This window comes from Antrostomus carolinensis, unplaced genomic scaffold (genome assembly GCF_000700745.2).
Source record: "Antrostomus carolinensis isolate BGI_N321 unplaced genomic scaffold, ASM70074v2 scaffold3420, whole genome shotgun sequence".
Taxonomy (NCBI): Eukaryota; Metazoa; Chordata; class Aves; order Caprimulgiformes; family Caprimulgidae; genus Antrostomus; species Antrostomus carolinensis.
In genome coordinates, this window is record NW_010288929.1 from 50073 (window position 1) to 63016 (window position 12944).

The following is a 12944-nucleotide window of genomic DNA, read 5'->3' on the forward strand; positions in this document are numbered from 1 at the left end:
GTGTAAGCTGAGCTGCCCGCCCTTACTTCCATGAGGACACAGCAAAAAAACAGCTTCAGCCAAAATAGGTTCACAATGGGGGTGAGCACAGACGTGATGATGCAGCTTACCTAGGCCAAGGGAAGAACAAGAGCACAAGGGTTTTGCAAAATGAAACCAAAGCTGAGAGCTTCCTGAGTGACCAGGCAGGTAAAGGTTACCCAATCTTTGTCAGCTGTCTTTGGGATAAGCTGACATTTTTCATGACATCTCAGAAGAAAAAAAAAAAGTAGCAGCAGCATACGAAGCAAAATAGTTGTAGGTGAACAGAAAAGCTATGGAAATTCTTAAAATCAGTATCTAGGAAGATGACAGGATCTAGTGAGCAATTACAAATAATTTACTCTATGTCAAAAACTTTGAGGATCACATAGTCTTTATTTTCCTGAGAAGTATGAATGTAGGTTTCTTGTTTTTTCTTTGTCAGAGCAGACAGTGGCAGCACTGTATTTTTCTACAGTGAAGGAAGGGACAGAATTGTCAGCTCAGCTTTATGTAACAGAAGGTTACCTCTCTCACCAATAACATGCACCATATTTATGTTTAAAAAAAAAAAAAAAGCAAAGCATATAAGATAAACATCAACTTTTCTGCAGAAATACATCCTGTAGTTTTCCACTTCGGAAATAGGACTACAGAGAGGAATAGGAGTGACTTGCCAAAGAGAGAGACTTGCCGAAGATACCTACTTCTGACTTGGGACTGAGCCATGACAGAGATTTATATCACACTCATTTTCATGCAGAGGATGCTATTTGCATATGAGTTATATCCTTGTCACACAGGAGCAAAGGAGTCAGCATCTAGCTAAATCCTCCCTTGTGGAAGATGTTTTGTTGGCCTGTGGCACCTCATCAGTACACAGAAAAGGGGTGGTGTTATAAGAAAAAGATCTTGTTCTTCCTGTACTCTGCTAAAGCTGTGCAAGAAAATCAAGGTTGCACTGGTGCTCTGAATCCTCACTTCACCACTGGTATCTTCCCTTTTGAACAGAGTCCTTTTCAAAGAGCAGAGAAGAAAACGAAAACGTGCCTCTGCAATCCTGAAGGAATCACTCTTTAAAGTAACCTACAGCTTGTAAGGAGAAGGAGGGTAGGCTTACTATTCATGGCAGACACCTTCATACAAAAAACTTTCCATGCTTTTCTTTCCCCTGCTCCTACTGCAAAGCAATAGCTTCTATTAAAAAATCATAGAATGGTTTGGGTTGGAAGGTACCTTAAAGATCATCTAGTTCCAACCCTCCTGCCATGAGCAGGGATACCCTCCACTAGACCAGGTTGCTCAAAGCCTCATCCAGCCTGGCCTTGAACACTTCTGGGGAGGGGGCATCCACAGCTTCTCTGGGCAACCTGTTCCAGTGTCTGACCACCTTCACAGTAAAGTAAATGTAAAGATATCATTGTAAATCCTCCACTTTCATAACCCAGGAATGTTAATTTCAAAACTAGGACAAAGATCTCTGAGGTACAGGACTCAAATAAAAAAAAAAATAAAAAAATCCAGAAATGATTGATGATTGTTGTGATTTATGTTCAAATTGCTTGAATTTTGGATTTGGGCCTGACCAACACAGCAGCTGTGATGATGCCATCCTTATTTCTATAGGTAATGCTGTTATGAACAGTACAGTTCACGACTCAGTGAATAAAGGATGGCCAAACCAGCACTTAAGCAGAAGCAAACATGGCACAGGATTTCTTGGGGATTAATGACTGGCTGGGAGTTGATGATAGCCTGATGCACAAGCAGTCATTAATCTTAATCCTCAGGAAACGACCTATATCCAAGGTCATTACTTCTGTAATAAGATAAAAGCAAACAAAAAACCTAATGTCATACAGATATTTATGTTTTTAACGAATAATGAGGTTTCAGCAGTACTGTAAAGTTCACACCCCATTAACAAGTACCTTACACATTCACCTGTTAGAGTGGCTGAACTCTTCTTAGAAGTTTTATACTGAGACCAAGATTTTGAAGATAAGTCTTCCTTGTTTTAGACTGTTAAATCCACAGCAGAGCTGCACACCTGCCTGAATGCAAAATACCAAACACCCAGCAATTCCCACTGATCTCAGATGTTATTCATTTGTCAGAGGTGGGCTGAACATTTTGCAAGCCCACTGACTGCAGGGACTTTACAAGCTGGCTTTCACAAGGCAGGCACAAGCCATGGTAAAACCACATTTGTGTGGACAGGGAAAAAGGACAGGTTCACAAGTGTGTAATCTTACATCAGGATCACTCTGTTTATCTACATTTTGTGGAAAGTAAAACTTCTTAAGGTCATTTCTCTCTCATTTCATATTTTCCTACTTACAATCAAGTGCATTTTTAAAAGGCTCTCAAAGCAGTAGTTGGTTCTAAACTTCACAAATGAATTATTCAGGAGAAAATATGATGAGTTGGTTTTCTATAAATACGTTGTGACTGTGTAGGTCACGCTGACCTTTAACAGTTATACAGCCTGTTTACACATTCTATACTGCTTACACTATCAAGAGGACTTAGATAGGACTTCCTTTCTGTCAGCCTTGCAAAGCTCACACAAGTCCAAATGACAGGGTACTGTGCCTTTTCATTCCTCCATTTTTCTTGCAGTTATTCAAGAGAATATAACAGTGAGCTTTATCATTGATGTAACGATAGAGAAAAGCTGGATGTTCCAGCAGCAGTACAGCAACTAGAAGTTTTACTTCCAATGGCAACATCTGATCTGGAAGCTGTGATGAGTCAAGCACAGAGTTCCCAGACCTGACAAGTGCTTTTCCAGAAACCAAAAACTCAGTTCACTTGGCTGTGCCAGCTGCAGGGCTGATGGCATCTGCTTGGGAAGTGCTTTGATGGATGGACCTAGCAGTCCAGAAGGAAAGCAAGTGCTGAGGAAGCCATCCTATGGGAAAAGGGTAAAGGATAGTGGGTGCAGATGGGTGAGATGCAGTATGAGGAAAGGCAAAGGAAGTAAATGGTAGCAAATGGAGAAAGAGGATATGAGAGAGGCAGGAGGGCAGAAGAAGTATGCACAAGTGCAAGGGGTGCCAGAGTATCTGTGTATGTATCAGCTTTGATTTATACTTTTCATGCTTTTTTCCTTTGAGAGTGGTACTTTGTAATGTTCTCATATATTCTTCTTTTGCTGCAAAACCAACAAATATGGCTAACGATGCAATGTTTTTGAACTATTGATCTGGCAGAAATACTGAGGGTATCTAAGCTGGCTAAAATGGGACTCAAAAATGCTCAGAACCTCTTTCTGCTATTCTTTTGAGTCTGATCCATACTTGCAGTAAACAATTTGGAAGAAATCCTTTGACCTCACAGATCGTGCAGCAGGTCCATCTTCTTTCATTATTTGAGTGCAACAGAGCTACTTTTCTTTGCTTACACAAAACTCAAAACTAACACAAACCACTCATTTATTTCTTCATTATGTCTGGGGGTTTTTGGTGTTTTTTTGTTTGTTTGTTTGTTTGGTTGTTTTTTTTTTTTTGTAGTAGGAAAGGGCACATGAAGTGGAGAAGGTCATGTGGGCGAGAGAAGGCATCAAGTAATCCTTTACATTTCCACATCTCCTCAAATGAAGGGTTTATAGAGCAATGGACTGCACTTCTCAGACACTTCTCATAAATACTACCTCTTATTTTAATTCTTAACAATGAAATGCTCTCAGCTTAAAAAGTTACTTAGCTAGCACGGTAAAGGTCTACTAAAGTAAGCATGATGCACCAGTTGATTGATTGATGTTCATTATACACAGGAAGATTAAAACACAAGAACATGGTGAGAGTTCAGTAGGTAAAATTCACACAGAGCAAAATAAATAATCAATATCATATACAGCAGGTATCCATATGCATTAGCACACAAATTTTGAATTGAATATAAGATTCAAGCACAATGCCATCCAAAATTGCTAACTCGCATCACCTACCTTGGCTAGCCACAGTATTTACAGCAAACTAAAATCCCTTTTCTTTTATGGAGGTTTGCAAAATTATCTGAACACAGAATAATGAATATGGACAATTAAAAGCTCAAAATCTAAGGAAACAATATGAATGTTAATGGCAGCTATCCAATACTCCCTGTGTCTGCCTTCCAAACTGCCTGCCGTGCAAAAGATCTTGAAAGCCAAGCCTGCCTATGAATGAGGTAGTGCCTCAAAAAAGGTTAATGACTATAATGTGTGACAGAAAAGTGGGCGGATTTTTTTCACATTTCTCTCAAATACATCTGGACATATTTGTAAAAAAGTAAAAACAGAGTTCCACATGTAAATTTTTTATTGAATTGCACTCCTATATCAGCACTTTTGTGCTCTCATTAATCAAAATTTGAATTTTGTGAAGTCAGTGGAAATTTTAATTAGCTCCTTTGATATCAACACCAACTTAGATGTCTGCACATATATAAGCTATTTTCCAGTGTCTTCATGGCAATTTCTTCATGAAAGCTGTGCACTAAAATAAAATATTTACTGTAAATGTAAGGGTTTGGGTATTTTTTTTCCCTTTGTAAATGATAACTCAGTGTGTCAGTTTTAATAAATTGGACAGGTAGCTACTGCCTTGCAGTTACTTAAAGGCTGTAAGACCTTTATATTCCATTTTTTGAAAAAAATTAATTCCAGGACAAAATATGATTTTGGAGAGAAAAAAAAACCCCACAACTGAACAGTAAATTATTACAAGCAAAGAAACCCTGAAGAAAATTTTACTGGAATGACTTAAATAAGATTTATCCATTGAAACCATCTCTGTCAAGACACATTGATCTCAAGTGTTCAACATAATAAAGAACAGCATTGAGTCACATGCTGGTCTTCTGCATCTCCCAAGATGGATTTCAGATTTCAAAACCCTTTTTTCCTGCACTGTTGTAAAGGAGGAAGCCTTTGGATCACACAACCTGGTGGAAGCTTGCTACAGGGGAAAAGTAGTGAGAAAAGGTCTGAATGCTGAACAAGCTATGTCTGGGAAACAAGTAAAATAAGTCTGAGTAATGAAAAAATGCCTGAGAGCTGATCTTCTTTCTGAATCTTCATTAAGTCCCAGTTGAACTCCAATCAACATTTCTAGCTTTCCCAAGGTCTTCAATTTGTCATGAAAGTTCTGTCCCTGCTAATAGGCTCTTCTGCTTCTGTTCTGTTTTATTTTTAAAAATCATTTGATTAATTCTGTTTAGTACTCCACATGATTGTTATTTTTGTTTGTGCTAGCACTATATGAGACAACACAGATGCATCTGCAGCCCAGGAGATTTGCTTTAAGGGAAAAGAGGAGTGCAAAGGATTGTAAAACTTGGTAATTTTTCATTAATAAATTAAAAATTGAGATTGGAAGTCTTTTCTTCTTCTAACAGAGTGAAAAGCTTGGCTACCAGGTGGGTACAGATGAGACTTACTGGGTGCAGCAGTTAGAAAGCCTGCTCACCTGCTGTAGTGATGCAAATAAAGGAAGCCAAACATATAACTGCAATAAATTTCTTACGTCCTTTTTCGGCATTGAATGGGAACAGACTGGGTACAGTCTGTTGATGACTCCACTCTAACAGGATACAGACTTTGTCAGTGTATAGTGTAGCATTAACCAAAGAGAGAAGCAATGTGAATCATGATCAGGGTAGAAATAATGGTGTGGAGATTGCAAGGGCTAAGAATTGCTCTTGTGTTGACAAAATGAGTGTCAGCTTCAGCTTTTGAAGAGGGAAATGGAAAAGCAGATTTGCCTTGTCCAAGAGATACAGAGCAATATATAAAGCTGTACACAATGTTGCAATGAGAAAAACATGAAGAAACTTAAATGCAAGTATGTGCTACATATACTTTATGATCACTGGAGTTTGGAAGTTCTCACTGTCAGTAATATTCTAGGTCTCTCTAGTCCCTCACACTTCCTTCACAAATGATATTTCTCAAGACATTATTACTACAGCAAGGAAAGTCCTACAGACACACATTCACCAAATAAACACTTGGCCTTTAATTTTTTTTGAAGTCTACCAGAAGCTGAGATTCAAATCACTCCACAATTGCAAAGCAATTATGGCTTTCCTGCCAACTTCTCAGACCAAAGCAATCATAAACTCACGATCTTCCTGCTAACTTCTCAAAGAAAAAAAAAAATTACACACTGGGATAAAGCAAGCAAACTGTTAACATGCATGTAACAGAGAGAGATGTTTGTTTCATTTTTTCTAATGTCACTGTTAATCCACTCAACATCTAATCAACAGAGTCTCATCCATTGACAAATTACTCACCATTTTGATTTTTTTTCTCCGATGTACTAAAATCAGAACCAGAAAAGAAAATAAAAAAAAACCTCTGCAAAAGAACAAGGGGATGGGATTTTTGTAACTTTTAAATTGCTGCTGAAGCCAGAGGTAAAGCAAAACAGTAGTTACCATACAAATCAACCAAGTGACCAGTTTTAGTCAGTATTGCAACGAACACATTTTGTAAGTTGCAAGTCTTGATGGGAGAATGTATACCATGCCATAAAAGTGCAAAACTCTCAGAAAATTCAGGTACATTCAGAAAAGACTGATTAAAGCAAAATCAATTTAAAAAACAGTTTCATGGGGAGAAGGGAAAAGGAAAGTGTTTGCTTTTGCAAAAGAAAAACAAAAAATTAATAGGAATACCTTCAGCAAGTGGGTCAAGTGTGTGAATCATGAGTTGGAAGATGCTGTTCCTCATTAGACTGTTATGGAGAGATGCAGAGCTTCCTCCCCTCTGGAGCCGTGGCTTGGTCTAGGTGGAAAAAATAACAGAAAGATTTCAGGGGATTTTTGTTTTTTGTGGAAACAGGTCTGCAACACTATGAATTAATCTCACATCTCACCACACAGTAAAACATTTTCAACCATCACTTATAGAAGATTATATTAAATTACACACTGTATTAAACATTGCAATGTGTATAGACAATTTCTCTGGAGGGGACGGATCATCAGATTATTCATTAGTCACCCAGGGCTCAGGAACAGAGCAGTAATAAAGAATCATTCTCTGTGAAAACTCTTAAAATGTTAAGAAAATAAAAACCTCATACTTGCATCAAGAAGAATTCATAATTTGTTTCTTTGTAGAACCTTGTGGTTCAATCTCTGAAGTAAGTTTTAATTTTTATTGCTTCAGTACACTGCAAATATTCATCTTACAAAAATTATGGAGAAAAAGGGCAGAGAGTACCCTTTTTAATGGCAAAATCCTGAAGCTCAATTGAGAGTGAAACAGATGCCTCGCTTTGGTTCAATCCATTAAGTACTAATGGTAAAAACAAGATTGCAAGTGTGGCAAGGCAGTGCAAACACCTACAGCAATGGAGCTAACATACAAGCATCTTTTATGTACTTTTAAAGAAATTAAAAACATATTCCGAGGTTCTTTTTCCCATGCTTTAAATATGTCCCATACAGTTAAGACTGCTTTGGGGATGGCTGGCTGACTATTCCATAAAAAGGATAATCAGAGCCAAAAAACTGCTGACTAAGACTCTGAAATCCAATTACAGGGAAAAAACAACCCTGAAGCAAATAGTATTTTGCAATAATACATGGTTCATGGATTATCCTTTGGTGGCATAGAAATACTAAATGAAAAATGATAGAAATTGAATAAGAAATTAATTCACTGCTTTATTAGTGGAATAATTATTTAAATTCTCTAGCAGCATAACAGGGGGGGAAAAACCCAGTAATTCAGAAAAATGCTGATGTGCGCCAAACCAAAGTAAGGCTTGTCTCACCACCCTCCTGAGAAATAAACACTCAGACACATACTAATTGCTGCCTACCGTCAGTGTTTGGTCATCCTTGTCGCCAGCATTATGTGACTGCATGAATGGGAATAAGAACAAAAAGAAGCGTCAGATGGAGCATGCATAGAATGCAAAGGCAGTAAAACACCACAGACATCTGATATCACAGCAAATGCTGCTGTGATAGGTTTTTGAACCACTCCTATTAAAGCATCCTAGTGATCAAGTAAAGCAGAGTAAATTCACACTGCAATGTTGCAGGAGTCTTTTATTCTTCTCAGCTCCTTGGACAGGAACTGTTCTCACTTGAGGGCCTGGCACACAGCAGCTGAGCTGCAGATCACAATGTTCACTTCATACAAACTACGCTGGGAGGCAAACTCCTGTACATCAAACAGTTTGAGAGCATGAGGACTGAAAAAAACTAAATGCAGTAAGAAACTCAGGACTGCCCAACTATTCAATGAAAAGCCTAAAAAGGAGTAATATTACCTTTGTATTTTGCAGGAAGGGGCTAAGCAAGCAAATGGAAAAAAAAAGATGTTTCACTCCCAGCAAACGGCCACTTAGCCCAAACTGGCAGCTCTGGTTAAGTAAGGGCAGGCAACATGACACATACTGTTCTGCCATGAAGGAAAATGAGACTCTGGATGGATTTTAAAGGCAATTAATGCTTTCAAGTAAGTGATGTATACTGGAGATGATTTGTGATTCCCTTGTCCTATCACTAGGACAACAGCAGCAGAGTAGATCACCAGGAAACACTTCTCAGGTAGAACAAAATTTGCACTGGAAACAAGCAAATGAAAAAATTTGTCTCCGATTCATAGTCCCAAGTTTTGCTTGTTTCTTTAATAGTGTTAACCCCTGTGTTAAAAGGGAACCCAGAACTTTTGTCATGGAATATGTTTCCATAACACTTTGAAAGTTGTGTGATAAAGTAGTGTTATTTTTCTAGTCATTCTACTTATGTGAGGAAGAAAAAGGAACACCAGAACACACAAAATATGAAACTCCAGTCATCAAGTACTAATGAAAATAGGACACAGTGCAAATTTCAGCTGTCTCATATTCATTCTTATTTCATCATAACCTCTTCCCCACAAGCTGTCAAATAAATAATTTCCTCCACCTCAAGGCTCTTGTTTTGCGCATTACACAGAAAACAAATTACAACACAGCTGTTCTAGGGAACAATCTCTCTAGCACAGTGAAACCCAGTTTTTGGACACACATCAACACTAACTTTTACGATATGCCTTTTCAGTTAGTGAATTTACCCTGAAGGTTAAGTGGAAGGCAAGCCATTATGAGCAAACACTGGTAACAGAGCAGATCTTTTTTGTCCCATAATAAGCAAAAGAATAACTAGAACCAAACTCTTTGTTAAAAGTGTTCCCCCCACAGCTGTGAATATTAAGTTGAAGAAGAGATAATGAGGTAAAGAAAAGATCTTTGTTCTGATACAGGAACTACCTATTACCTCTGAAATTAGACTGCCCTGGTGTGAGAAATGTTTAGAAAAAAAAAAAAAAGTTTTATGGCTCTATTGAAGACAACCATCATGGAAATAACTTTTAACAGAGTGGAAAGAAAATGGTAGAAAAATAAAATACAAAACTTGTGTTCTAAAATGTCATTAAAAGAGTGGATGCACCTTAGAAAATCTTTGTATAATGTGTGTATATATATGTATATATATAGTATGCATAGACATGCTCTTTCAGCTACATATCCACATACACACTTGCAAATCCATGGTTTATTTGTGGGACATTCATGGGAGAGAAAATTTATCTTGCAGCAAAATTTGCAAGAAAGCAAAAAGGACAAGCCAGAAGAAGTTCTTCTTGTCTCCAAAGAAGTGATTTAGGACAGTCGAGTCCTGAAGATCACTGGGTATAGTTACAAAAGTAAAGTTTGTGAGATGTGGATGAGTGTTCAGAACTGGGACTTTAATAAAAGTTAAAGAAATTATTATTTGGGACTTTGAATTTTTGAAGATAGGAAATTTGTCAGCACAGGAAACACATGGATCTGTCGGAGTGGGTCCAGAGGAGGGCCACAAAAATGATCAGAGGGATGGAACACCTCTCCTGTGAAGAATGGCTGAGAGAGTTGGGGTTGTTCGGCCTAGAGAAGAGAAGGCTCCGGGGAGACCTTACTGCACCATTTCAATACTTAAAGGGGGTCTATACAAAAGATGGGGATAAAGTTTTTAGCAGAGCCTGTAGCAATAGGACAAGGGGTAAAGGTTTTCAACTAAAACAGGGTAGATTCAGAATATATATAAAGAAGAAATTTTTTACAGTGAGGGTGGTGAAACACTGGAACAGGTTTCCCAGAGGGATGGTGGAAGCCTCTTCCTTGGAAACATTCAAGGTCAGGTTGGATGGGGCTCTGGGGAACCTGATCTAGTTCAGGACATGGACTAGGTGAGCATTAAAGCTCCCTCCCAATCGAAACCATTCTGTGATTCCTAATTTTAATATTGAAAGATATGAAAATATATAATTGATAGATCTGTGTAATTTTTCATGTTCTACTGGCCAACGGGCTAAAAAATACCACTTTTCTAATGGTCAAGAGGAGTTAAGAGCATTCAGCATGCCTCAAAAATCCTGAGTATGCCCTAGGCTTAATATGATGGCATTCCTAAAAAAAGAAATCATATTGAAGGAAACACTGTCATTTACTTGAAGAGGTATGGGAAGAAGCTTCATGAATGTATAAAAACAACTAGATGGTAATTTGTACCATATAATTTAATTTGTAGAAGAAAATTATTTTATAAAGAGAGAGAATCATGAAATATATTTTGCATATGCGTTACAGAAATAAAAAAAAAATGAAAACCACATCTGAAATAATTTAATTCTTCGTCAGTACAGAATGGGTAATACTGTGAAACAAATTTCTTCTTAAATTGTTTTTTCCACACACAATTAGTGACGGAATTGTTTCTGAGTTTAACTTGCCAGTCAAGTTACAGCCTAGAATAAATGTTCAAGACTGGAATACAAATAGAATTTTAAGGCAGAAATGTCTTCACAGTGTTAAAAACAGGAATGTAAACAATGGTTTGGCATTTTGGTGGTATTAAATACTTATAATGTCTGTATTATCTCGTGGATTAACAATAACACCACCTTAAAATAGTGTTTTAAACTATGGTAGTGAAAAATTCAGTTGTTGTGTTGCTGTTTACATCATGTGTTTGGTAGCATTTTGTCCCCATTAGGATGGAAAATTTAACTATTTTCCTATTGGTTACAGTGCATTTTGCATTTACATGTTCATTGCTATGTATCACACACTGCATGGCAAAGTATTCTAAAGTATCATTTTTCCCTTGTAGAAATATTAAGTTTTTAGACACTTCCCACAACCTTTTAATTTAAGACAACACTTAAAAACTGGTCACAGGTTAAAAGGGTTGTGTTTCTTTGCACTGGGAATTAATACTATATTTTTGGACATACTCAACAGTGATTTCTTTAAAGAAAAGACACATTTTCTATAAAGACACGTTTGCTCTTAAATCATGGCAACCATTGCATATTAGTTCCCTCAGGATCAGAAAGAGAAGGAAATTCTGTGTCATCTGTGCATTACATATATTTCAGAAGGAACTACTAGTAAAAAAAATATCTTTTGCAATTACATGTTATAATTTCTTTAAAACCACAAATCTATTGCAATTCTGCAAAATGAAAACTGCATTCTATTATACTCTTACTCAAAAGTATCTAGGGCAGAATCCCATATTATGTTTTTTTCTCAGAATTATAAAAGGATTAATGATGAGACAATTCACTATTTTTTTTTAAATAATTCACCAAAATATTTGTTGGTTCTCCTGTATGCCATGGCAGTATGTAAGAGTTTGTCCGTCCTCCTGCCTATATCGGTGATCATGTATTCAAGTTTGCTCCACCTGTGCTCAAAGTCTTAACATATTTTTTTTCAGGAAGAGTAAAAATAAAAGTCTACTTGCTACAAAGAAATGGTCTTTTTCAGTGACATAAGTCCATTAGTGATTAAGCTTGACATCATCCTTGCCTTGTTTGGGAATGTGCGTTCTTGAGAAACAGGCTCCTGAAGTAATTCATGCAAGCAATGATGTTTCACTAACTACCTGGCGAATCTCCTCATGCTTTCCTTTAAAATAAAGGGCAACATGGCAGTCAAGGGAGGAGTAGACTCTATATAAAGCTCTAAGTATTTGATAGAGAATACCCTTGTTAATAAAAGATGGGTAGGAACTCAAACCATCTATTAGATCGTGTATTCCAAAACCAGAATCAGAGAGCTGACTTCCTGCAGCTCTAGGAATTGCTGCTCTGGTTGAAGTTTCCATGTTACAGGTTCAACATCCTGAAACAATTAGTGAACTGGACTACCCACTGCCTTCTCCTAACATGAGAAAAGTAGGCTGTCAAACAGCAGGTAAAAACATCACTAGATTTCAACATCCTTTCTATAGCGTGGGTTCATATCTCTTTCCTGCTTTCTAAACCTTTTCCAACTATAATAACTAAAGCTTTTTTTTTTTTTTTTTTTCCCCCAATCAGCTTTTATGGGAATAATGAAAGTACATGATGTTTGGTGGCTGGCAGTGTGGCACTCAATGCAATATGGTGTCTCTAATTATTGTGGAATAAGAGTCCAGATAGTGTTTTGCTAAATTGTCTCAAGATGCTTTATGGTGAAGGACTTCTGCTACTCTCTTACGGATGTTTTCAAAAGTGGTATCTGGACTCTGCAATTTTATACCTATCAGTGAGTCACTGCTTGTCAGTCCTGAAGTAAATTACAGGTGATAGTTTTGTCAGTGCACAGAGCTCTCTAATCTTTGCAAGGTACTTAATGCTTAGAGGTCTGTGGGTTTTTGTTACACTGAACTGCAGAAAAATGAGATGCATTTCAAAGGCAGCCACTAAAGTCAATCTAGTTAACTTAAGAGGGTCTAGATAATCTATAAAAGTCAGTATCCTAGGGGGAGCTAGTAATGTGCTTGGAACAGAATTGTTCTGCACTTACTGAAAATTATATGATAAATTAAGTTAATGCATAACTAAAATCCAAAGCAATAAAATTAGATTTCAGAAACAAGCCTAATGAGCTCAGTGAAGGAAG

The 12944-nt window shown here is 37.3% G+C and overlaps 1 protein-coding gene across 1 annotated transcript in view; it reads right to left on the reverse strand.

The window, feature by feature from the left end:
- Positions 1 to 7886, reverse strand: part of LOC104525069 (sodium/potassium/calcium exchanger 2) — a 45819-nt gene extending 37933 nt beyond the window's left edge. The window contains exons 1-2 of the mRNA XM_010168127.2: positions 7842 to 7886; positions 6688 to 6796 (exon numbers count right to left, since the gene is read on the reverse strand). Coding sequence (XP_010166429.2) covers positions 6688 to 6796; positions 7842 to 7886 — 154 coding nt within the window. The remainder of the gene's footprint in view (positions 1 to 6687; positions 6797 to 7841) is intronic.
- Between the last annotated feature and the right edge of the window lie 5058 nt (positions 7887 to 12944).